Raw genomic sequence first — 24,340 nt, 5'->3', positions numbered from 1 at the left:
AGCTCAGAACACTTGTATCGCTTTTACTTTTGGGAGTTATAATTAAAACCAGAAGGTTGCCAGTTCAATTTCCAACAGAGCGCCCCAAAGCAATCATTCTTAACCTTAAATTGTTTCAGTTTGCAGCCTGCCATTTAAATTAGCATGCAGGCGTGAGCAAAAAGGAGGAGAGAGACAGACTGTGCAAAATAGTGAGGGAGAGGAGGGGGACAACGTCAGCGGGGGCTAAAAAGAAAAACAAAAAAAAACAGAAAGAAGGGATATGGGTGAAAGGGTCAGAAAGGGTTTTTGAAAGACCTTTTTGAAAGTGCAATGCCAAAACATCTTGTGTAAGAAAACAGCCTTGTTTTGAAGTGAATGTGTCGCCGTGAGCTGAGGTACTGTAGCTGAGTGTATGAGGCCTCACATCACAGTGTTATTCTAACCCCGCCTGCATCACTGCACTGACTGTGCTGTGAGTTACATGCGTGTGCACCCCGTACGTGAGTCTGTTTTAACGTAAACAGGAACTTAATTCTTCATTTCCTGTTCGCATCCTGGTCCTGTGACAACCTGACTTTGTGTACACGCCATATTGTTTACATTAGTGTTTTTGTTTTTCTTGTAAGTATATGTGACTAAACAGACGCTCCTTTAAAATACAGCCATGTCACGTATTTCAAACTGTACTTTACTGCAGAGAAGTGTGTGTGTGATAAGTACCAAATCTAAGGATGAGAGATAGAGATCGCATATCAGCATTTTAGAAAAAAATAAAGTAACTTTTTTGACTTTTTTTGTGGCAGGAGAGGCTGATGACTCCAGCGCCAGCGTAGATATCGAGGAAAAAGAGCCAGAGGCCACTGCTGAAGAGGAGGAGGAAGAACAGAAAGAGGAGGTAGAAGAGGAGGAAGTGCAGAAGGAAACACCAGAAGAAAAGGAGGAGGAAAGTGAGGAGCCTGAGCAGGAACCGGAGAAGGAGAGAGAGGAGGCAGAGGAGGACAGTGGCATCCTGAGCGACAAGGAACGACAGAATGAAGAGGTGAATGAGAAGGACAACTGCTCGGCCTCCAGCATCTCCTCCGCCAGCAGCACTCTGGAGAGGGAGGAGAGAGGCAGCAATGAGAATGGTGGGTATTTGTGGCTATTTAGTGATACTTTATACCTTAGGATTATTCAAAACTTTCACCGTGTCACATCAATGTACATGTTTAAAGATAACCTGTGGATTCCTTTACCACAAGTCAATATTGCTATTGAGCAGTATTCTAAACAGTGGGTCTCCGTTACATTAGTATTGCGTGTGTGTGCATGAGGACACACAAGCGCACAGCAACACAAGAGACCATTCTGCTGCCAGCAGAGCAGACGTAAACCACAAAGCAGGTTTCAGAATATTTTTTAAAAATCAGCGTTGTAAATGATTTATGTGAAGGGAAATGCGCTTGACATGTTCATGCTTTGGTGAGCAACAGTGAAAGTAAACATAACTGTACTGTGACCAACTGCAGGTCTATTGTAATCTCAGAACCACAAGCAAATGGGTTTTAATCATGTTTCAAATGTTTTTAAAGCATTGTTTTCCAATGATCTCACTATTAAGTAATACTATTTCAGATTAGAATCTCACACAGTGGATGGAATATGTTGAAGTTTGATCATAGAAATCTGGAATCAAGACCACAAATGCAAATGTCAAGAAGAAAATACATTAGTACATAACAATCAATATGTTGATATATTGTTTTTCAAAATCATTCCATCTTGATGGTACTGTAAGGTACTAAAGTCTGCTCAACAACGGCAATAATACGTTCGCACTCTTTTTAATATTCTCTCCCCTCTTTACTCCATCACCCCCTCTCAGGCTTGAAAGAGGCAGAGGTGAACGAGCAGTGCAGCAAACTCCTCAACAGCAAACTCTTCATGCTGGACATGCTGTACTCCCAGAACAAGAAGCCCAGTGACGAGGAAGAGGAAGAGGAGGACGCGGAGAAGGAGAAAGAGATAGAGAAAGGAGAGGGAGAAGATAAAGAGACAAACGAGGACGCTGAAGGGCAAATTGGCGATGACGAGGAGGAGGACAACAGAGGTAACAAATCAGATCAACGCAAGAGCATCCGCCAAATCGCTGAGCGTTTTGGAAATTTGACAAAAGACTTGAATTCGCCCCAGGCTCACCTGGAGGCCCAAGCCATTGAGCCCCCTCCTCCTTCACCCAAAAAGGAATCAGACACGATCTGGGACCAGCTCCTGGCCAGCCCTAGAGAGCTGCGCATCGGAGACATCAACTTCACTGACCTGACGGAGGACGATGACAAAGACATTCTGGATGCCGTCATGATGGGCGGATGCAGCGATCTCCCGCCCCCTCCGCCTCCCCCGCCCTTCATCCCTCACTTTCCTCCACCGCCACCCATGCTAGGCAGCTGCCCCCCACCTCCTCCCTTGATAGGGATTATGAGGCCTCCTCCTCCCCCTTCCTTTAGCTCTTCAATTCCAGTGCCTCCACCTCCAGAACCGCCTCTCTTCAACAAGAAGAAGAAGACCATCAGGCTCTTCTGGAGTGAGGTGAGTTGAGACAGACACATTAACGTAAACCAGGGAGACATCAGGCTATAATTTATCCATAAGATGATGTGGGTAGAGGTGGGTTAAATGACTAGTTTTTGCAGGAGATCCTGTAGACCAAGATGAAGACTTCTTGAAAGACAGCACATTTTAATGAGGCAGTTATGAAGGAGTCATCAAAGACAAAATTACTCACCAGACGTGTTCCCATTGCTGCTATTACTCATTGTTTTTTCTGTGGTGTATCTCTCATTTACCTCTTTTATTGCCTGAAAGTCCAACACATGTCTCTACCTAATCCAATCCTTTCTTCTTCTGTTTGTGATCAGGTGCGTCCGACAGACTCTCAATACAGGGACTACAAGAGGAGCGGAGACTCATTCTGGTCCAAACTGGATTCAGTAAAATTAGACACAGGCAAATTAGAACACCTGTTTGAGACGAAGTCAAAGGAGATGCCAGTTACAAAGGTAAACAACCAGTGTCTGAACTGGGAGACAGAGGTTTATGATCAAATCAGGAATTTATGTTCTGACTAATCCAGCTATTAATCACAATGGCCTTTGAGGGAGGTCAGTTCATTTACTTATTCATCCATCTCATGTCAGACATGATGGACTCATTAGTAACTGGGTTTTCACCCAAGATAGAGGAATGTGGTGGAGCTTTTAAAAATGAAGCTTTTTAGTCCTTAGACACTTTTCATTTATATGTGAGTCTGCGATGCCCAAAACGAGATTACAAATTTGATATTATTGTTACTCACTGGGGGAAAGATGACCATGTTTTGTGGTCACGTTATACTATGTGATATTTCTGTTTGGTAAATTCTTAACCCATCTCATCATGTAGAATAATTTAAGTCATATTAGCTCCTCCTATTAATTTCAGAACTTTATTAGGATTCATGTACTGTCTATTTTATTCTCATGACATTTAATGCTTTGTTTCAAACACCTCATGGTTGCCAGTCAAACAGGTTTGGTGTCAATTATCTCCAGTACTTTTAAGGTTTTAAGGGTTAATCAGGGTCATGTGTGCTCTGATCCAGATCAAACTGAGTTTTGAATCCTTTGTAATGCTCACAAAGCCTCTAAATAAGAAAAGTATGGTCTGGTAAGATGGGGACCTAAAACAAGGCCTCTCACACTTTGAACTCCTGAGCCCCAGCTTCTGTTAAGAGTCGAACCAGTTAGAAACGCACCTAGGCGGGACTGCTGGTCTCCACAAAATGTAACAAAATGATGGTGGTCTACAGCTTCAGTATCAACAGTTCAAGCTAAGTTGTTAATCAAAGAGAGAATCCAAGATTTGGAGGACCACCAGAATATCAAAGAATTCAGAAGTCAGGGCAGACTCTGCTGATATTGGATCTATAGCTTTTTTACCTTTGGTTACGCAATGATGCTTAATAGATGGAAAACAATTGTACTTACAATATAGTGTGTCATGAATTGTCTCATCAGAATGTTAAAACAGCTAGAATCAAAGTCAGCGACCACCTGGTTAACACAGTGGAGGATTTAGCAAACAAAGGGCCAGATAATTCCCCCAGTGAACTGAAAAGAGTTTATTAATATTCATCAGGTGGCCAGAATCACAACTCTAATCAATGCTAATTTTGTTATCTATGTGCTGGATGTGTAAGTAGGCAACTCTTTGCAACCAAGTTCTCCAGGTCAGCTGAAATGCTGTAAATGTTCATGATGTATTCACAGCTTTTGCTCCACTGTCCCTAAGTGGTCAGAAAATCTGTTCCTACAGATTTAAGTATGTGCTTTAGATATAAGAGATTAGAGATTCCAATGTCCTAACCAATTTTGCAAAATTTCACACCAGCTTTGGGCTCATTTGAGAGGTTTTTTTCTAAATTTCTCAGTTGGTCTTTGTGAGCTTTTTAAAATAAATAAAAATGTGCTCCTTTAGTTAGTTTGACTTGTGTCATTAACAGAAATTCCTATGTTGTAATACATGAGTTATCAGTCAATGCATCAGTGATGGAGAAAAAAAACTGCTTACTTCTACAAATAAAATCATCAACAAATATAGTTATGTATTTCTATAAAACATTTCAATAAAGACAATAAAGGAAAGTCAGCCAAAAAGTTAGTAAAAAGTGAAGATAGTCTGAAGTATCATCACAGCATAATCTGTAGCATGGGTTGTCTACCAGTCTTCATATGGTGAGTATATAATTTCCTAGTGGCATAAATCAGGTCTTAGCACCTACTCTGTTACTCTTTTATACGGTGACATATTACGACTTCTGCACACTAATGGCTTTTAATAGCCTCAAGTGCTGGTGAGGTCATCTGTACACGTGCAGTATACCTGCACTTGGGTTATGCAAGCACTCACATAAACACACACACACACACAGTATAGACTTAACGTGATGGTTTACTTCTGCTTCTACTAAACGTATAGTTCCCACAGCTGCAGTCAATGTAACCTGAGTGATGATCCCTTAATCCTTACAAGCCCATAAAGCAGACCACACCGAGAAAACAGACACGAAAGGAGAGAGAGACCCCGCAGTGACCCTCTCTGTGTTTTTATGTGTCCTAGAAAACAGCAGCGGATGGAAAACGCCAGGAGATCATCGTGCTGGATTCCAAGAGGAGTAATGCCATCAACATCGGCTTGACGGTTCTGCCGCCACCTCGCACTATCAAGACAGCCATCCTTAACTTTGACGAATATGCGCTGAACAAGGAGGGCATAGAGGTGAGCGATATAGGCGATTGTGAAAAGTAAGTGGTTGATGTTTATGACTGAAACACTTCAACATCTTTCTTCCCATATATGACATCTTCCCCCTCAGAAAATCCTGACGATGATCCCCACAGAGGAGGAGAAGCAGAAGATTCAGGAGGCCCAGCTGGCTAACCCTGATGTCCCACTGGGCTCAGCAGAGCAGTTCCTCCTCACTCTGTCCTCCATCAGCGAGCTCTCTGCCAGACTCCAGCTCTGGGCCTTTAAGATGGACTATGAGGCCACCGAGAAGGTCTGTTCAAACATGGGAAAGCACTTCTAATGATTTAAATCGTTGACCTTTCCTAAAACAAAAAGCATTCATGAAAAATAGTTGATAGTTTTCGAGGAATTTGGAGAAGGGAAAGCCAAACCAAAGCCATTATTAAACGCACATTTAAAATCATACTAAGCAAGTGAAAGCGGTCTATATTAAAGCAGAAACAGACATGTGCATACAAAGCCAAATGAACTCTGCACCGTAAAGGTTTGACTAAATGTGCACAGCATGTGTGCATCTGTCTGCGTGCGTGTGCGCGCATTTGTGTGTGTGTTGCACCCGCGTCAGTAAGTATCAACATCCCACATCCCTTTACAAAAGTACAAAAAACATCCGCAAAACATCAACATAGTTACATCATAACATCATAGCAAATATGCACGCTTATTAACGGTGCCTTGTCTTCTGGAACACCGTGTTTTACGCGAGCAAAAAATGCATCCAGGAGGAGAAGTTCAAAGTCAAACCCAGAGAATGAAAAACATGCCGCCCCTCCATTGCTGTCCTGTAAATTTTACAGCTTTCCGCAGGATGTAGTTGTCTTTAATCTCTCCATGAAAGGAATGATTCCTGACCGTATGTTTCACAGAGTGGCATTCCCGAATCGACTCTGTGGGATGGTTTGGTAGTGGGAGGCTTAATGGAGGGCTACATACCGTACAGGCACACAAACACATGGCCACAGGAGAATCTGCCGCACAAAAACTAAAAGTTATGTAATCAGAACCATGTTTGATAGAAAAGGCCGACTGCGGCAACAACCCTTAAACAACCTCTCATGACCTCCAACTAGCGCAGATGACTTGCGGCAGCAGATGAGATGCACCTGTTCACCACAGACTAATGAAACACATGTCGTTAAAATTCTTAATTGACTCGACTAATGATGTGTGGGTTTTACCCTCTCAGGAAGTAGCAGAGCCGCTGCAGGATCTGAAGGAGGGTATGGAACAGCTGGAAAAGAACAAAACTCTACGCTACATCCTCGCCACACTGCTCTCCATCGGAAACTTCCTCAATGGAACCAATGTGAGTCATGACCATTACAGGTTCACATCATCGTCACACTGGGACATAAAGACTCGCTTCCTTTGTTTTTGCTAGTAGTTAGTTGTAATTGTAGTGAGTGATTTTTATTGTGTGTGAAAGTCTGTAATTTGTAGTTTAAAAATCACATAACATATTAGCTACTATAATCAGGCAAAGTTAGATGTACCTTCTAATAATGTGTAATTATACCATAGGAATATATAAAAGGAAGCACATTAAGTAAAGTTAGATTTTCTTTCTTTTTTAATAATTGGTATGACCATGTGTCCAGGCTAAGGGCTTCGAGCTGACGTACTTGGAGAAGGTTCCAGAGGTGAAGGACACAGTTCATAAGCAGTCTTTGCTGCATCACGCCTGCTCTGCTGTGGTGGAGAACTTCCCTCAGGGCACCGACCTCTACTCTGAGATCGGAGCCATCACACGCTCTGCCAAAGTAAGTGCTCAGTTCCAGTTACATTTTGGGATACTACTGGGGTAGGAACTGAAGTGGATACTAACCTGATTCACATTTTTTTTATTAGTATCAGGGAAATAAACAAGACATAAACATAAAAAAGCATCAGCAAATTTCTGTCACGTTTTCTTCAATCTACAAACAATATTTAACTAAAGTCTGCTAATATGCTAACCATACTTCCTTAGAAAACCAGTTAAAAGAAGTATTTATATGAAGTTATTAATAAAAGATGAAATATGATGTTTTACAGTGTAGCTGACTGATATGGAAATCTTTAAAACACTGATGCGAAACAGTCATTCAGAGCACTTCCCACATTTTGTTTTGAATGCAAATTTTCTAAAGTACCTTCCGTCTACATTCACAAAGCCACTTATTTGCATCGTCTCTGCCATCAGGTGGATTTCGACCAGCTGCAGGAGAACCTGTGTCAGATGGAGCGGCGTTGCAAAGCTTCATGGGATCATCTAAAGGTGATCGCCAAGCATGAGATGAAGCCCCAGCTGAAACAGAAGATGTCTGACTTCCTCAAAGACTGTGCTGAGAGGATCATCATCCTCAAGATTGTCCACCGCAGAATCATCAACAGGTGCTGTAGCTCTCCTCGCCACCACTTTGTTCAGATATTGGTCTAGTTTAAATGCATTAGTTGTGAAATTGTGTTCTCTCCTCTTCCTCCTAGGTTCCATTCATTCCTGTTGTTCCTCGGTCATCCAGCCTACAGTGTGAGAGACATCAGCGTCCACAGATTCAGTAAGATCCTCAGTGAATTCGCACTGGAGTACCGAACCACTCGAGACCGCGTTCTGCAGCAGAAACAGAAACGTGCCGACCACCGCGAACGCAACAAGACCCGAGGGAAGATGATCATAGACGTCAATGCTCCTGTAAGCATCACACTGACACAATCCCAAAGACACACTTAGACTTTTCAGACTTTCATTTTCTTGTTCTTCTTTTTCCAAATCTAGCGCCATTCTTTCACCTTTTTTTCCCCTTCATTTCCTTTGATCTGTTCTTTGACTTTCACTCTTTCTTTCTCCTGTAGTCTGATGAGGAAGAAGAGCGTGAGGTACCACCTTAAGTGCCTGCCATTCTGCATGTGTGTCTTCTTTATGTGTGTGTGCATGAAGCCACTAATGACGACTTTATCACTTCACCTTCAACTTTCCTTTAACAGACCAATCCATTGAGCATTGCATTCTTTGTTGTCTGTATGCTTCAGCACTGGAATGTTTGAGTCAAAGTCCAAAGTAGAGTATAAGCACCTCTAATTCTGTTTCATTCCATCTCCTCCTTTAGGTTGGTAGACATGGCTCAACCAGCAACAACACTGCCCCTAGTGGCAGGCAGGAGAGCGAGCAGCCTCAAGGTCTGGGCCACGCAGAGGACGCTGCAGAGCATGAGAACATGAAAGCAGTGTTGAGAACCAGCCTCAGTGGTGGCGACAAGGAGAGCAGCGTAGTGCCGGGGCTCCGGACAAGGACCAGATCACGGCCTGGACGGGGAGGTGAGGGTTACTGCAGGTTCCTTACAGGATCATTCAAATCAATTTTTTTTGCTCAAGCATAAATTTGTTGTCATTTTGTTCATTCAGGTCGCACTATGCAGGCATGCACACCACCTGTAGAGGACACTCAGATCGCTGGAGAGGATGCTGCAGATGAGATCATGGAGCGCATAGTGAGGTCGGCCACTCAGGGTCCAGGAACCAGAGCCCAGCCCAGAGAGAGGAGGAGATCAAGGGCCAACCGCAAGTCATGTAAGACCTGGATGCTACAGGAACAAGACCTTTGTCTCAAATCCCTCCTACATATCCATTCTAAGTAGATTTTTGCTCAACTATTATGTTCTGACCCTTCTTTTAAAAATCTGTCTCTCCTAAGCAAAACTAAATCTTTTAAATACCCCTTTAATAATGAGTAAGATAAAAAAAAATAGCTCAGAAAACTAAAACAGAAGTAGTGCTGGAAATGAAATCAGACTTTTAATAATGCAGATTTTGAGTAACATAGAAAGATCAGAGCTGTCACTGATGTGTTTTGGTAGAGTGTTATTTTTTTTATTTTATCACATGACTCTCTTCTCTCCTCTCCTCTCCTCTCCTCGCAGTGAGGCGGACTCTGAGGAGCGGTCTGACCCCGGAGGAAGCACTTGCTTTAGGTCTAACCGATTCTCCGGACGCACAAATGTAACCCCCCACCTCTGTCCCCGTCACCGTGGAAACACAGTCACTGTCAGCCGACTGCCTTCGCTACACTTTACAGAGTTCTGTTGCACCAGCCAGAAACCCCTTTAGGTTTTTGCTGCTAATTTGCCTGATGTGTCTGAGTGTGAAGCTGCAGTTGTGATAGTTTTTTTTTTCTAATGCAATACAAAGAAAAATCTTCCAGAAGAAAACATGGAAGTAAAGAAAGACAATGCATCGAGGACTGATGTATTCAACATCAAGGCAAGGAAGAGAAAAAAAAAAAGTAATTCAGTGATGTTGCGTCTGCACTGAATTGAAATAATTTTTTTTTTATTTATCTAACCTTATCTTTGAAACATTGTATTAGTGCAAAGGGATAATTTTTGCTTGTAAGTTTCTGCAGCTGTGACTCCACCATTTTTCTCGTATTTAAGCTGTGAATTTTGGTTGCCTGAAAAGGAAGTTTCATTAGTTCTCTTACCCAGTTTCAAAGAATCCCGAGAAATCAACACCAACATAGAGGCTTACTGAAAATGATCCTTTGTGAAAATGCAAATGTTCGCTTCCACGGCTGCACGTTTGACAAGTGACGAGTGTAGTTGCGTTTTTTTTAGGAACGTGAAAGGTTTCAATCTGTTGTGTGCCTTTCATTTAAAAGGGACAACGCTGGACCTTTTTTCGCCATCTCTCCCTCTCATTTGATTCACCTCCTGCTTCTCAGTAAACTCACAAATGTCACATGTAGTTGCACTGAGGTGATAGCAGTGTTGGATTAGCTTTTTTTTTTTTACCTTGGCAAAAAATGTTTTCAGTATTTATTTGAAAGCGCCGACAGTCATTTTGTTATTGCACCTTACTCTTCTCGACATTAATAGTCTCTCATACTGAAATGAATGACTGATTTTAATTGCAGAAAAAAAGGAAGTATTTATCTCAGAGGAACTGTTTGTAAAGTGTAAAAAGACAAAAAGATAAGGACATTTTTTAAAAATTTTAATAAACTATTTGAAGGACGTGCAGAGAAGACTGCATATGATATGTAAATGCCCTCGTCAGCTGCGAGACACCCTATACTGTAGTACTACAGTGTGCATGTTTAGTGCGGTTCGTGTTCTGTATTATTTTTGTAATTTCTGTAGAAACTTGTATTATAGTTTGAGAAAAAAGGGTCAAAAGAGGCTATCATGTGAATTGTAATTAAAAAAAGAAAAGAAATGGAAGATGTGGTCATAGCTGAAACATCTGGTCGATTGCTTTGAACTCTGTGGTCACTTTGTATGAACTTGAACAGGCTGTGGGACAGTCTGGATGATTGAAGTCCCAGCTCAAGTCTCCGCTCCTCTCATAGTGCAACAAACCTGGGAAAACATCACTGCATAAATGTCATGTAGTGAGTTGAACATGAAGTCATGGTTACATACACTTTCACTTGAAATGCTTTGTAAACACATTCTGCAATAAAAAACAAAAACTGAGTGAAAAAAGTTCTTCTCTTCATTCTTCTTGAATCCACGCATGAAGTCATAGGTGTGCCACTCAAGACTGACCTCTGGATTCATGAGGTGCTGCTCACTATTTGCGCTGCATTCTTTCACCAACTTGTCTGTTCTGTGTCCATGGCCAAATCTATGAGTCTCCTGTTGGGGGATGGATCCCCTCCCTGCCAGCAAGTTATGATCGCTCTGGAGGAAAAGAAGCTGCAGGGTTACAAACACAAGGTGCTGTCCTTTGAGAAAGGAGAGCACACATTTCAGGAAGTCTTGGAAATCAACCCAAGAGGACATGTAGGGTTAACATGCATACGTAAAATGTGCAAACATCATTAATGTCCATTATCAATATGGTGGCCCCTGAATTAAAATATTAATTTCCTTTATTCAGTATTAAACGTTCTATTTGCACTTTCTATTAACATTGTGTGTTTGCACTATCAAATGCATTAACCATGTGCAACTTCATGTATTTTTTAAGTCATGCTGCATGTGACAACATGCATATGTGGCACAGACTGCACTGCATAATTAGCAACCTAAAAGCCCTTTTCTTCTTATGCTAATATAATTTCTTTCTGTCAGCTCCCTGCCTTCAAACATGGAGACAACATAGTGAATGAGTCCAGTGCTGCATGTTTATACCTGGAGCCTGGAGCATTAAGCAGCTAATAATAATTTTGTCAGGAGTTAGTGGAGACTAAAAGGAGATGAAACAGCTGGATAGAAACATCACTCCAATTTAACGCTGTTAGCTGTGCATATGTGAATTGGCTATATTTTGCTTACAAGTTTGCCATATCTGTATTGCCCCCATATTTTATTGAACTATAAAGCTCATACAATCAAAAAGGCATAGCTCAGTCAAATACTACAATATAAGAAACAGTGCATAGCATAAATATCGCAATAGCAAATTTACAAGTGATAATGTTGTGTTAGCCTCCAATAAAAAAAGAAAATACTGAAGAAAGAAATACTGCCTTAAAAAGATATTTTGTCAATATCTGCAGTATGTGCTACCCATAGTTTAAGCATAATTTAATGGGTAGCAGGTCATTCTGATTCTGATTTTCTTCTGAAATCGGCCTTTTCACCTCTTGGTGGATTTTGTTTTTGAAAGCAAATTGTTTGATATGCCATTCAGTTAATATAACTGAGTGAATGTAATATATACAGTAATATACACATAACTGAGTACAGAAACACACACCATTCAGTTTCTGCTGATTGATTCATTGAGAGAGTAACATGTAACTGTAGATATTTTACAAGATTTCACAAAAGAGGGGAAACATGGGATTGCTTGCTTGTAGTAACTGCAGTCTCGTCGCATTGTGTGACATTGTGACTGTTTTACTTTTAGGGTGTTCAGAGCAGGGACAGACAGCTGAGAGACACTGATGTCAGGGGACAGAGGACAGAGTCATATCAGTCAGTTAGTGGAAATGTTAGTTAGTGGAAATGTGGAAGGCTATCACACTCAGGAGTAAAAACAAGTTGTTGTTTTTTTATGCTGTTTTTGCCTTTCACCTTAACCTTTGTCTGCATCTGTGTCTGTTCATTGAGGCATAAGATACAACTAGGAAAAGGAAAAATTTAGGAAAATTTGAATTCAAATTTTGATCAATATTCTTCCCATTTTATTTATCTACAAAACTGGATGATTAGGTCTGCAATTAAAGAATTGATATTTGATATTTATCAGTTTATAACCTCCATTCAAAATGTGTTTTCCTTTACCTTTACAAATGTATCTTTTTAGTAGAATAAAATATATTTGTGACATATTTATTGTTCAAACCATTATGTTGCCCCCCCCCCCATATCAGGGAAATAAACAAGACATAAACATAAAAAAGCATCAGCAAATTTCTGTCACGTTTTCTTCAATCTACAAACAATATTTAACTAAAGTCTGCTAATATGCTAACCATACTTCCTTAGAAAACCAGTTAAAATAAGTATTTATATGAAGTTATAAATAAAAGATGAAATATGATGTTTTACAGTGTAGCTGACTGATATGGAAATCTTTAAAACACTGATGCAAAATAGTCATTCAGAGCACTTCCCACATTTTGTTTTGAATGCAAATTTTCTAAAGTACCTTCCGTCTACATTCACAAAGCCACTTATTTGCATCGTCTCTGCCATCAGGTGGATTTCGACCAGCTGCAGGAGAACCTGTGTCAGATGGAGCGGCGTTGCAAAGCTTCATGGGATCATCTAAAGGTGATCGCCAAGCATGAGATGAAGCCCCAGCTGAAACAGAAGATGTCTGACTTCCTCAAAGACTGCATCTGTGTCTGTTCATTGAGGCATAAGATACAACTAGGAAAAGAAAATTTATTCAGAAAATTTGAATTCAAATTTTGATCAATATTCTTCCCATTTTATTTATCTACAAAACTGGATGATTAGGTCTGCAATTAAAGAATTGATATTTGATATTTATCAGTTTATAACTTCCATTCAAAATGTGTTTTTCCCATTACCTTTACAAATGTATCTTTTTAGTAGAATAAAATATATTTGTGACATATTTATTGTTCAAACCATTATGTTGCCCCCCCCCCCATGTTAAACTAATTCCTATATGCCCTTGCCTGGAGGTAAACTGTCTGAGCTCCTAAGCTGGGGGAATACACTGCACGCTTCTGCTCATCAATTCAAAAACAACCCCAGTGATACGAACATTATTGAATATACAGTACATTTAATGTATATTACACATTTGACAGTCCTGCAGAGCAAGCAATGATGTTCCAACACATGATGGAGGGTCTCACCCTCACTGATGCACTCAGTAAGATGCACACAGACAAACACCAGCACAGGGTGAAATGGAAAGAAGTAGTGCTGAACAAATTCACACACATATTAATAGTCATATTGTCTTAGATTCAGTCACCTACTATGACTAGTTTGTTCCTGAAGAAGAGCTCATGATGCTGCTGTGAAGAGATGATGTCCTCTTTTCCAGACTACTTTGCTTTTTTGTGACATTGGTGTCTTCTCTTTAGGCTGGCTATTGGTTGGACGCTACCCCAAACTGGCCAGATACTACAGCCTGTTGAAGGACAGACCCAGCATCAAGTCAGCTGGCCGCCACACTCACTGCCCGGCCCACAGAATTATGATGTCCTGAAGGACCTCTGAAACACATAAACACTGTATAGAGTGCACATCATTTCATTGTATGTGTTTGCTCAACAGTGCAATGTATACAACATATGTATTGTAACAAAAAGTGTATTTATTTATTTGCTTTTATGATTTATTTCAAATGTGCCCCAAAATCTATTGTAATACAATTGTTGGTAAATTATGATAGAGTGAAATAGTTTGAAAGTTGCATTTCCGTCTTCCAGCCACTAGATGGCAATATGCAATGTTATTACAGCAAGTGAGCCACATTAAACTGCAGAAAGAGTTACATCAAATCCTGCTAAGACAGATCAGTGTCACCCACCAGGCCCAGACAAGTTAGAGGCTGTGCACACCGAAACCATGGCCCAGGACATAACTCTGCTGTGGGGCTCCGGCTCTCCCCCCTGCTGGAGGGTGATGATAGCCCTGGAGGAGAAGAACCTGCAGGGCTACAACCAGAAACTGCTTTCCTTCGAGAAAATGGAGCACAAATCTCAAGAAGTGATAGATATAAATCCCAGGGGACAGGTAGGGAATGACCTAGAAAACACAGTTTAAGTTAGTTTGTAAAATTATGATTAAATTCACGTCATTTCCCTCTCCAATTTCATTGTGATTAACGCATAATAACCACAGCAGCTTGTTTTAATTGCGTGCAACAGTTACGTAATTTCCCCCCTAGATCAGCTGTTTGGTCAGTTTGCGCCAAACTCCATTCACATTTTTACATATTAAAAGTTTTCCAGCTGCTCTGCAAAACGCATTCAGGTTGAAGCATGACTTAAGGCTTTTGAAGAATCACATCGATGCACGTTTTAATTCGGCTTATATTCAGTTTACCAAACAGGTCATTGTATAGTAAAATTAACCCTAAGCCAGCAGAGGGCGCTACAACCACTGTAAACAATGATGGAAGTTTCGGGGGGTGGAATAATTTATTTTCACTATAATTCCATCCATAAGTAAGTTTGGTCATTAGTGTCATATGCATTATGTAATACTCTAATAGCAAAAATCTTATAAAGTGGGGGGCCATGGTCTAATATCACAAGGGTCTTTGACATGATGTGACAAAATGTGTGAACTACTGGTTTAGTGGGTTTCTAGGTGCATTTTTGAGTATGCTAAAAATGATGAAAAACTATTAACTATTACTTAAAAGTCCTAACTCTTGCTTTATCAGCTGTCTTATGTTTACCAATAAACAAGATAAGGTTTTCTGCAAATATTCTTGTAGCCACCCTGATGTAGAAAACGTTATGCATGCTGCATTCATAGCAGTTTAGCTTGTGAGACAGTTTTTGTTCCTCTTGAGCCCTGCTGTGTGATACAGCTCAGCACACCTTAATTAGCTCCCAGCAGCATTAGCGTTGAAGCAGGATGTAAATAACACAGGATCACATATCTCATGATGATGTTATTGATAACAGTTTGTCCTTGAATAATTGCTTCATTTCACAGCTTCCCACTTTCAAACACGGAGACAACATTGTGAATGAATCCTATGCAGCCTGTTTTTATCTAGAGGTAAGAGAGCCTGTCTAAACTGGATGACCAATAAGACACTATACATGCTAACTATAACTTTTGTCAACATTATGAAGCATGGAAATGTTTTAATATGTGTTTTCTATATGTGTTGGTGACAGAGCCAGTTTCAGTCTCAGGGGAACAAATTGATCCCAGACAGCCCCACAGAGCAAGCCCTGATGTACCAACGCATGTTTGAGGGTACCTCCTTCTACGAAAAACTCAGTAAGACAAACAAACATAAGTATGCAGGTTAAAGCTTGTGAATGCAACGTTATCGTCATCGGACCTCCAAGCTGTGACACAAACCAAATCTGACATCTTATCATATCATTTGTTCATTACCACGCAGATGAAGAATGTAGCATAATACCACCATAATACCTTTATCCTGTTATCAATCTCTGTTGATTTAAGTAGCAGCAGCTCAGATTGTTAAAGGTGCACAACAGTAAGACATCCTGTTCTATTGTTTTCTTTTTTACTACAAATGCAGTGAAGTATTTCTGCAAGTTATACCAAAGTATTGATATACTTATGTTTTCCCTCTGTGCCATAGTGCTCTATTGATATCCAAGAACTGCACTGGTTGACATGTTCCTTTATTATGATCTACATGGGTGCCATACTCTATTTTGTGTCAATCTTGATACACTTTACTTGAAATGGCAGTGCCCAGCTGTTTAATATTACATAATCTCTTTTAAAAATGAAACTGTATATTTGTGATCCACTTCTTAAGGAATATGGATACAATAAGAGTAGAGCTGCAACAATTAGTCCATTAATCGTGTTATTTTTTAAAGTAAAGATGCCCCATATTAGCTGGTTTCAGGTTTTCTACACTTCTACGTACCCTTTCTTTATGTCATACATGACAACAGAATGAGTATCTTTGGATTTTGGACAGTTAGTCAAACAAACAAGACATTTTTTAACCTTGGACTGTGGAAAACTATAATAGATATTTTATGGCATTTTATAGACATATGATAGCTTAATCATTAATGAAAATAATAGTTAGTTGCAGCCACTGTCCCTGATTAGAGAAGTCTTATCCTTTAACAGTTAATTATTGATGTCTGAAAATGCTATAGTACACTAAACTCAACACACACACATAAAAATGGCATAACCAAGATGGGCTCATTCACTGATGGAAGCCACTGACTGTGTGATATGTGTGTGTACAGTATGTGTTTGTGTGTGTAATCTTCATCTTTTTATTTTAGATGCGGTCATCTACTATAATTGGTTTGTCCCTGAAGGAGAGAGGCATGACTCAGCTCTGAAGAGAAACAGGGAAACTCTGGCTGCTGAGCTCAAACTGTGGGAGGGTTACCTGCAGAAGGTGTGTACACATACACACGTATACATCTAAACTCAACATGACCTGTTGTGTTCAAACATGCTTTATTTCTTAATCCTTTTCTTTGTAGCTGGGTTCGGGCGCTCACCTGGCAGGACCCCATTTCTCACTGGCAGACGTGACTGTTTTTCCAACTGTTGCTACTCTTTTCAGATTTGGGTAAGCTTGAGAAGGCTATTGCATTTCCTTAATGCCCCACCCTCTAAATAAGCATCAATACAGGAGTTCAAATGTCTCCTTTTGTACTGCCTGTTCTATAGGTTGTCTGCAGAGCGTTACCCTCAACTGGGTGGGTATTACTCTTTGCTGAAGGACAGGCCCAGCATCAAAGCCAGCTGGCCTCCTCACTGGCTGGAGAACCCACAGGGACAAGACACACTCAAAGACATCTGAGCTGTACACACACTTTGCAATCATATCTCAAAAGTGCTAAAGTAGCAGGTTTTTTTCTCTCTAATGCTTAAAAATGAAGGAAAGCATTCAGATGAGCACTATGTTCCTAATATGTTAGTACTGCAATGGCATTTATGTTTTTTGTGTTTTTTTTGTCAAACTAACTTTTTAAATTTGTTTTACAGATATTTTTTGTCAATTAATAAAACTCACAAGTCATTTAAGGCAACTGGTATATGTAGCAGGCAAAATGTAAGTGGTATTGTTTGTATAGCAGCGCTTTGTTGCTTAGATACATGAGGTGGTGTCAGTCTCCGTTGACTAATACATGCACAAGTTACTACAACAACAGTTTTTGGTGCATTTTCACCTCTTTGAGCCTATCAATAAAGTCATGTCACTGCCTGATTAAAGTTTGGATGTTATCATTGCTAATAATGAGCTCATGTAATTAGATAGGTGTAAAATAAAGGTGAACACAGCATTGCATAAACCCTATTTACATTTCAAGTGAACCATAGATTATCAAACTCTCATCTAGAGAATGTAGGTGGAGTCTTTGAGTATATGACCCGATGGTGTTGATAGTTGAAATGGCTGCCTGACAGAACAGGTTTGCCCTGCACAAAGGTAACTCAGATGGCCTGTGATACTATGACTGTGCACAAGTGAGACAGTAGCTTTATATCACATCACATGCATGATTTTGTATTTATGTGGAATGCACAGCTTGTCTGAGACATTCAAAGCAGCTGCTCTGTATGTTAGTCTACATCACTTTAAATCATAAGACTAAAAAATAGTAAATAGCATAACTTGACATGCTTTGCCTTTGAGCTCCAGATCCTTGGATGCTCATCTGGGTCCATGCTTGGTTCTGGTTTGGCAGCTCTTGTTTTCCTCTATCAGCTGTTGATTACAGGGGTCAGCTGTGGTGTTTTTCTATATAACATACATGGGAACAGACCAACAGTCTCTTCTGCCAGTCTAACATGAGCAGAGGACTGAATGCTTAAAGGTTCAGTTTTAGGGGATCCCTGGCAGAACAAATACATGTTTGAGGGTCGTGCACTGAATGATGAATGTTAAGACTGTTAAAATCTGCAGTGCCAAGTCTTACTTCCTTATTGAAATGAAATTATGCTGACAGCTTGCAAGAACAAGTTTTGTGATTATGCAAAGCTAGACACTGGGGAAGCAGATCAAGATATGGCTTAACTTTGGAAATGTTAGACCTGATCAAAAAGGTGCTGAAGCATATCAGTATGTAACATCATGCTTGCTTCAGAGCCATTACAATAAAAAGAAAAAAGAACTTGAACTTTGTGCGTTGTATTTAATGTTAAAATACTGTGAGAATAGCAGGATCTCTTAAACACAATTATAGATATTGTAAGCATTGTAGCTTTATTTATTCTCCACTCTGTGCTTTGTCAACACAAAATGCTTATGTCATGCCAGCCAAGCAAAATGCAACTGACTCGCGCACAATCACACACAACAGATAAAGAGTTTCTTCCGTTGCACGTACGCTAGAATGAAGATGAAGTGACAGTTGGAAAATCACTGGTGCAGTTGCTCAGAAACAGGCTACACTAGATATTTTAGATAAATGATGGTGCAAAAAAAACAAAACATAACATATACATAGTATCATTTGATCAGAAAGCATTGCTGCAAGGAAATCACATTATTTTCATGTGGTTTCTGCAGCTTTTGAATGTCTCTGCAGACCAGAATGCAAAGAGATAGCGAGGTGAACTGTATTAAATGCTTTACTTCAGTGTAGGGTTAATACTAGAAAATATTCCAAGTGCATTACATTTAGAATTCAAAATGTGACTCAGACAGACACAGAAACTGCAATGTCATTCGTGGGTGTTCAGTATTTCCATTCCATACCACGTTATATGTCTGTCACAAATGTAGGCGTACGTTAAGTGGTGTGTATTACATGCATCTTTGTTTAGTATGAATGAGGAATGGTTTTCTCTCTGTGTGTGCAGAGGTAAAAGAAAAGTGCTGAGTCACGGTGAGATTTCAACAGGGCTGTCTGCACGCAACAGGATATCCCTCCAGGGATCATTTCAAACAAAACAATGAACAAACATTATGTGAACTACACAGATAAACATGATCTCAGTAATGTTTGTTGGAATATTGTAGCAGAAAAGAGATTACTGCAGCAGTGATCAGATCTCTATAAACACTGTAGTTGTAATGGCAGTGAATTTGGCAATTATTTTGTAGAAATTAAACTATTTGTGTCCATTTGAATGCACAGAACCATAGTTTAGTGAGATTCTTTTATCCCTTTCGCCCACATTTCATGACCTGCATGTGTGAGATCAAAGAGTAACTGCACAAAGCAAGATAAGTCACTTCTCCTCAAGTTTGACTTCCACACATACCTGTGGATATAAGCAGCTGGAGGAAAGGGTTTATGGATCCAACCATGAATGTATGTGATATTCATAAGTATGTTTTAATTAGAACAATAAGAATCTTGTTATTATTATCTTGGAATGAGCCCTTTATATCTAGGCAGGGAGTGGGTCCTTTCCCCCTGGAGCCTGTTATGTTGTTCTGACATGTTTCGACAATGTTCCATAATGGACAAATTAAACATTGGCTCTAAAGGGGAACTTTCACCTTTTTCATGAGTTTTGTGGCCACTGTAAATTCTCCTACAAACTTGGAATGAGAGAGAGGTATTCAGTTGATTGCAGTCTGCAACTTCACCACTCATACTAAATATTACACACTGTTCCTTTAAATAATCATGTTATCATAAGAGGGGGTGAACTATCTCAACTGTCTTCAACCACAGATCTTTGGTTATGACTGAAAAATGGGATGGGACTTAGCTCAGCCAATCCTGGTATCATGGTCTGGAACTTGTTATAAAACCAGGCATCTGTGACTTCACAGCTTCACTGTTCATTCCTTCCACACTTTCCACAACTGCTGCTGTCAGGTGAAACATCTGAATCTAAAACCATGGCCAAGGACATGACTCTACTGTGGGGCTCAGGCTCTCCTCCCTGCTGGAGGATAAAGATTGTCCTGGAGGAGAAGAACCTGCAGGGCTACAACGAGAAACTGCTCGCCTTTGAGAAAATGGAGCATAAGTCTCAGCAAGTCATGGACATGAATCCCAGGGGACAGGTGAGTTCACTTTAAACAGGTTGCATTTTTTTTCCTGATTTGCACTGATTTATTCATTCCCTTTTTTTTTGCAATAAATATAATGTTTCAACTTTAAAGAGTTATCCAACATTTACATTTCACTCTTTCTTAAAGCTTCCTGCCTTCAAACATGGGAACAATATCCTGAATGAGTCCTACGCTGCCTGCTTGTACCTGGAGGTAAGAGCTAGGTCAAGGTACTGAACTTGGCACTAGTTAAACATTTATGCAGCCATATGTTGCCAGGGGGTTGATATGTGGGAGTGTTCTCTGTGCTCTGTGTCTTGTCAACAATACCTTGCAAGAAACCGGAGCTTCATGCAGCTGCTCATAATAGTTGTTCTTTTCATGTTTCCAACAATAGAGCCAGTTCAAGTCCCAGGGAACCAAGCTGATCCCTGACTGTCCTGCTGAGCAAGCACTGATGTACCAGCGCATGTTTGAGGGCAATACATTCGGCCAGAAAATGGGTACGTAAAACCCTGCAACCCTGACATGCTAAGGATTGTGACGTAAAGTAAAATTGTTGTATTGTAAAACAAGACATACCAGTTTACATAGTTGTTGTTGTCATTTAGAAGTCTACCCTTGGGACTTACTATCATCGTTCCCTCTCCCCTCTGTTAGTGCATGCCTTGTGTTTTGAACACAGGGCTTGCACTAATGAGCTGTGCAATCAGTGCAATCACATAATTAAGCCTTGGCACTGTGCATCAAGTGTATGTTGTGCACCCCTTTAAAAAAATGAAGTGATGTTGAAAGGAATGTTTTTAATCCCACAAAGAATCCCATGTTCAGAGAAGCTTGCATGTAAAGCTGGAATCATGGGATGGGGTATTATCGGGGAGGAGTTGCAAAAAGAATAGAGCTGAATACTCCTACTACTACTTAGTTGCAGGATATTGTGCAATATTAGAAATGCCAAAGTGAATCCACTATTTTCTAAGTTGGCTGCTTCTTTATTTGAGACACTTTCACTGTCTGCTGTTAGAGAAGTTACATAACAACTTCCTGACTGACCTCACCCTCAGCTGCCTGGGGAAATGTCAGCAGTTAGGATGTGGGAGTGGATGTTGTACAGTGTGTAGATAGACTTCATTGATAACTCTTAGAGCTCTCATACCTCCATAGAGCTGCTGCTATGACTGACTGCCTGTTTACATTTTTCAGCGGATGTTATCTACTACAATTGGAAGGTCCCAGAGGGGGAGAGGCACGACTCTGCTGTGAAGAGAAACCGAGAGGCTTTGACTGCTGAGGTCAAGCTGTGGGAGGGATACCTACAGAAGGTAAAACTGACAACAAATTACTGTCATCTCAAGCATATCTATAGGTACAAGAGGCAGAGCTGCAATGGTTGCGAGTTGCTCAGGATTTGCTGAAGTAGAACTGCAGTCACACGCTGTTGAATATAAGCAATGCTGTTCTGTAAGAGTTCAACGGCAGCACTTTTGTTTAAATAAATATTACTCCTAGTGTTATAACACAATGTGGCAAATTAGAGAACGGTTTCTGACACAAGTTTTCAGTTAATGACACAATAATCTACTTTTAATCTGGTTGCAAAATCAGGAACATTTTTAGGGAATGGGTTTATACACTCTCCTTCCAGAGGGTTAAATATCACCCTCATGTCTGAGAGTGGTGTCAATCTACTCATCTTTCTGCAACAATGCATGGATTTGCCAAAATATTTAATTATGTATTGTGTATATACACAAGCACTTATAATGTATTAGGTATTTTAGTTAATTAAGATATACCAATTCAACACAGCTGCTGGAGTCCCATGTGTGTTCTCTATGAGTCCCCCCTCCCCAATACTTAAAAGTAGATGAATGCATTCCTCTTCATTAATAGCTTCTTTGTTCTGTCCTATAGTTGTCAGGCCCCTACCTGGCAGGAAAGAGCTTTTCCTTGGCTGATGTGGCTATGCATCCAAGCATTGCTTACATCTTCCGTTTTGGGTAAGTGTACTGATGTTAAATGACATTCATCAAATGTCTGAGAATGAATTACTGCTTGACAAGACGAATAAATAGATTCTCAAGGTGCAATACATTTGTAATTCAAAGGTCACACTAACTTTTCTTCATTCTGTAGGTTATCTGAGGAGCGTTACCCTAAACTGGCAGCATACTATAACTCTTTGAAGGAAAGACCCAGCATCAAAGCAACATGGCCTCCTACCTGGCTGGAGAACTCACAGGAACAAGACATTCTTAAAGACATCTAACTTTCAAACTCAAATCAGCTGACACATTAAACGTTCCTGTTGTTTGATATATGTATAAAACCACTCCCTGAATTGCACTATTCTAGATGGCTGCATTAAAACATTTTTAAAAAAAAGTTGAATATTTTGTTACTGTGGTTAACTTTCTGACATAATTTGTGCTGCAGATGACTCATTTTGTCCTGTAAGCAAAAACAATAAAAGTTGACTTTCTACTTTACCTGCTTCATTAATATCAAGATAATTTCCCACTGAAGGTTAACAACAAGATACTCTTCTACAAACATCACAGTTTATCACTCAGAGCAAATTTTGGTGCCAATTCTTTTATAAATCTGGTATAGGTGAAAACATTCCTGTACTTTCACAGTTTAGACAGCAGAGGTTGCTAAATTCCTGTAAACTGAGGCAGGCTCGTCCTTGGCTTGTTCTACTGATGAAGTTTTCCTCTTTTGCCCTGGTTGGCCAGTGGGCAGAAACACACTGTACAAACAAAACATAAACTCTGGAACACTATACTTCCTCTGTACACTGAGGACTGTCAGAGCCCCAATACCCATCATGCGCTCTTTTTATCGTGGTACGGTGGAGAGCGTATTAACTGCATGCATCACAGTGTGGTTTGGCAACTGCATTGCTGCAAGCTGGAAGTCCCTGTAGCGCATTGTGAACACTGCTGGGAAGATCATTGGTGCACCCCTCCCCTCACTTGTGGACATTTACAACACTCGCTCACCAACATTGTGAACGATCCCCCCCCCCCCCCCCCCCCCCACTCACACAAACATACACACACATATCATTCTACTGACCTCAACTTATGCACTGTGCACAAGAAATACACACACACACACATACTCTCACCTCAATTTCTGCAAAATACAATCTTCTGCTACTGCTGTAAGAACCTACATGTAGTGCACAGGTATTTTATTTTTAAAGGTAATGTACTGTGTAATATGTCCTATATGTTTTTAGGTGAGAGTGTAGTGTAAATGGTATTTCGTTTCCCTCCATGTCTAGTACATGCTGTGGCAATGAAAATAAAACATTAACCCAGACGAAGGCTCCTGTTTGTATTATTACATAACTTTGCTGTCTTTCACCAAGTGAATGAAACCATTATCTCTGCAGGTTGCAAGTTACAGGTCTCCATCTAATGTTTTCACAGTGTGACAGTGGTTGCAAGGACAGGTCAGCAGATCAAAACAACATTCAAAGGTTGATCAACCCTTGATTTGATTTGGGAACAGCCAATAAACTCTAAAGGCACCAGTTTCAAGTAAATATGTGTTAAATATTTATAAAGCTCATTCAGATCTCCTGGACATAGCAATGTTTCTCCAGGATCAGCTGGGCATGTATGGCATGCTCCATGGATACCTGTTCTCGCAAGATTTCAAAGTATCTTGACAATTCAGAGAAAAAAATTACCACGAAAAGCAGAAAAATTGTTTCCCTGAAAAACAGGAAAAATTTATCAAAAGAGCAGGGAAAAAAATAGCCAGACAGGAGAGAAAAAAATACTCAGAAAACAGAAATAATTACCTCGAAAAACAGACCAAAAAATAAATTACTCAGAAAAAACTGATTTTTTTTATTCAAGTGAATGCAATACGCTTCCATAAAAATCTCATCTGCTAATTTTGGAAAATGTTTAGTTAGCTCTCCTGCATGCTCAGTTCACAAACTTTGATA

At 40.1% G+C, this 24,340-nt stretch overlaps 4 protein-coding genes across 5 annotated transcripts in view; all 4 read left to right on the top strand.

The window, feature by feature from the left end:
- The window catches only part of fhod3a (formin homology 2 domain containing 3a), a 52,281-nt gene extending 42,942 nt beyond the window's left edge, over positions 1–9,339 (top strand). For both annotated transcript variants that reach the window (XM_053333920.1, XM_053333919.1), the window contains 13 exons: positions 220–224; positions 824–1,130; positions 1,847–2,550; positions 2,880–3,020; positions 5,119–5,277; positions 5,375–5,557; positions 6,494–6,613; positions 6,906–7,067; positions 7,490–7,680; positions 7,774–7,966; positions 8,394–8,601; positions 8,689–8,853; positions 9,204–9,339. In XM_053333920.1, coding sequence (XP_053189895.1) covers positions 220–224; positions 824–1,130; positions 1,847–2,550; positions 2,880–3,020; positions 5,119–5,277; positions 5,375–5,557; positions 6,494–6,613; positions 6,906–7,067; positions 7,490–7,680; positions 7,774–7,966; positions 8,394–8,601; positions 8,689–8,853; positions 9,204–9,286 — 2,621 coding nt within the window. In that variant the 3' untranslated portion in view covers positions 9,287–9,339. The remainder of the gene's footprint in view (positions 1–219; positions 225–823; positions 1,131–1,846; positions 2,551–2,879; positions 3,021–5,118; positions 5,278–5,374; positions 5,558–6,493; positions 6,614–6,905; positions 7,068–7,489; positions 7,681–7,773; positions 7,967–8,393; positions 8,602–8,688; positions 8,854–9,203) is intronic.
- Positions 9,340–10,898: 1,559 nt separating this feature from the next.
- On the top strand, positions 10,899–13,923 carry LOC128373940 (glutathione S-transferase A-like). Its single transcript, XM_053334142.1, has 4 exons — positions 10,899–11,066; positions 11,358–11,429; positions 12,933–13,077; positions 13,799–13,923. The coding sequence occupies exons 1-4, from the start codon at positions 10,899–10,901 to the stop codon at positions 13,921–13,923; spliced, it is 510 nt and encodes a 169-aa protein (XP_053190117.1).
- Positions 13,924–14,213: 290 nt separating this feature from the next.
- Positions 14,214–18,444, top strand: LOC128373747 (glutathione S-transferase A-like). The gene is made up of 6 exons (XM_053333922.1): positions 14,214–14,453; positions 15,387–15,452; positions 15,575–15,680; positions 16,688–16,806; positions 16,895–16,983; positions 17,085–18,444. Exons 1-6 carry the CDS (start codon positions 14,286–14,288, stop codon positions 17,215–17,217), a joined length of 681 nt encoding a protein of 226 aa, XP_053189897.1. The 5' UTR covers positions 14,214–14,285; the 3' UTR covers positions 17,218–18,444.
- A 1,703-nt stretch (positions 18,445–20,147) lies between these two features.
- On the top strand, positions 20,148–22,857 carry LOC128373748 (glutathione S-transferase A-like). Its single transcript, XM_053333923.1, has 6 exons — positions 20,148–20,385; positions 20,521–20,586; positions 20,771–20,876; positions 21,577–21,695; positions 22,288–22,373; positions 22,510–22,857. The coding sequence occupies exons 1-6, from the start codon at positions 20,218–20,220 to the stop codon at positions 22,640–22,642; spliced, it is 678 nt and encodes a 225-aa protein (XP_053189898.1). The 5' UTR covers positions 20,148–20,217; the 3' UTR covers positions 22,643–22,857.
- The last annotated feature ends 1,483 nt before the right edge of the window (positions 22,858–24,340 follow it).

The sequence above is a fragment of the Scomber japonicus genome, chromosome 15 (genome assembly GCF_027409825.1).
Source record: "Scomber japonicus isolate fScoJap1 chromosome 15, fScoJap1.pri, whole genome shotgun sequence".
Classification (NCBI taxonomy): domain Eukaryota; kingdom Metazoa; phylum Chordata; class Actinopteri; order Scombriformes; family Scombridae; genus Scomber; species Scomber japonicus.
The sequence above is the reverse complement of the archived record's forward strand: the minus strand, read 5'-3'. Positions and strand labels throughout refer to the sequence as shown.

Coding starts and splice junctions, on each gene's coding strand:
- LOC128373940 (XM_053334142.1), top strand. CDS start 10,899: ATGGCCAAATCTATGAGTCTCCTGTTGGGGGATGGATCCCCTCCCTGC. Junction 11,067..11,357: donor AAATCAACCCAAGAGGACAT/GTAGGGTTAACA, acceptor TCTTTCTGTCAG/CTCCCTGCCTTCAAACATGG. Junction 13,078..13,798: donor CTTCCTCAAAGACTGCATCT/GTGTCTGTTCAT, acceptor TCTTCTCTTTAG/GCTGGCTATTGGTTGGACGC.
- LOC128373747 (XM_053333922.1), top strand. CDS start 14,286: ATGGCCCAGGACATAACTCTGCTGTGGGGCTCCGGCTCTCCCCCCTGC. Junction 15,453..15,574: donor CAGCCTGTTTTTATCTAGAG/GTAAGAGAGCCT, acceptor TGTTGGTGACAG/AGCCAGTTTCAGTCTCAGGG. Junction 15,681..16,687: donor CTCCTTCTACGAAAAACTCA/GTAAGACAAACA, acceptor TTTTTATTTTAG/ATGCGGTCATCTACTATAAT.
- LOC128373748 (XM_053333923.1), top strand. CDS start 20,218: ATGGCCAAGGACATGACTCTACTGTGGGGCTCAGGCTCTCCTCCCTGC. Junction 20,877..21,576: donor TACATTCGGCCAGAAAATGG/GTACGTAAAACC, acceptor TACATTTTTCAG/CGGATGTTATCTACTACAAT. Junction 22,374..22,509: donor GCTTACATCTTCCGTTTTGG/GTAAGTGTACTG, acceptor TTCATTCTGTAG/GTTATCTGAGGAGCGTTACC.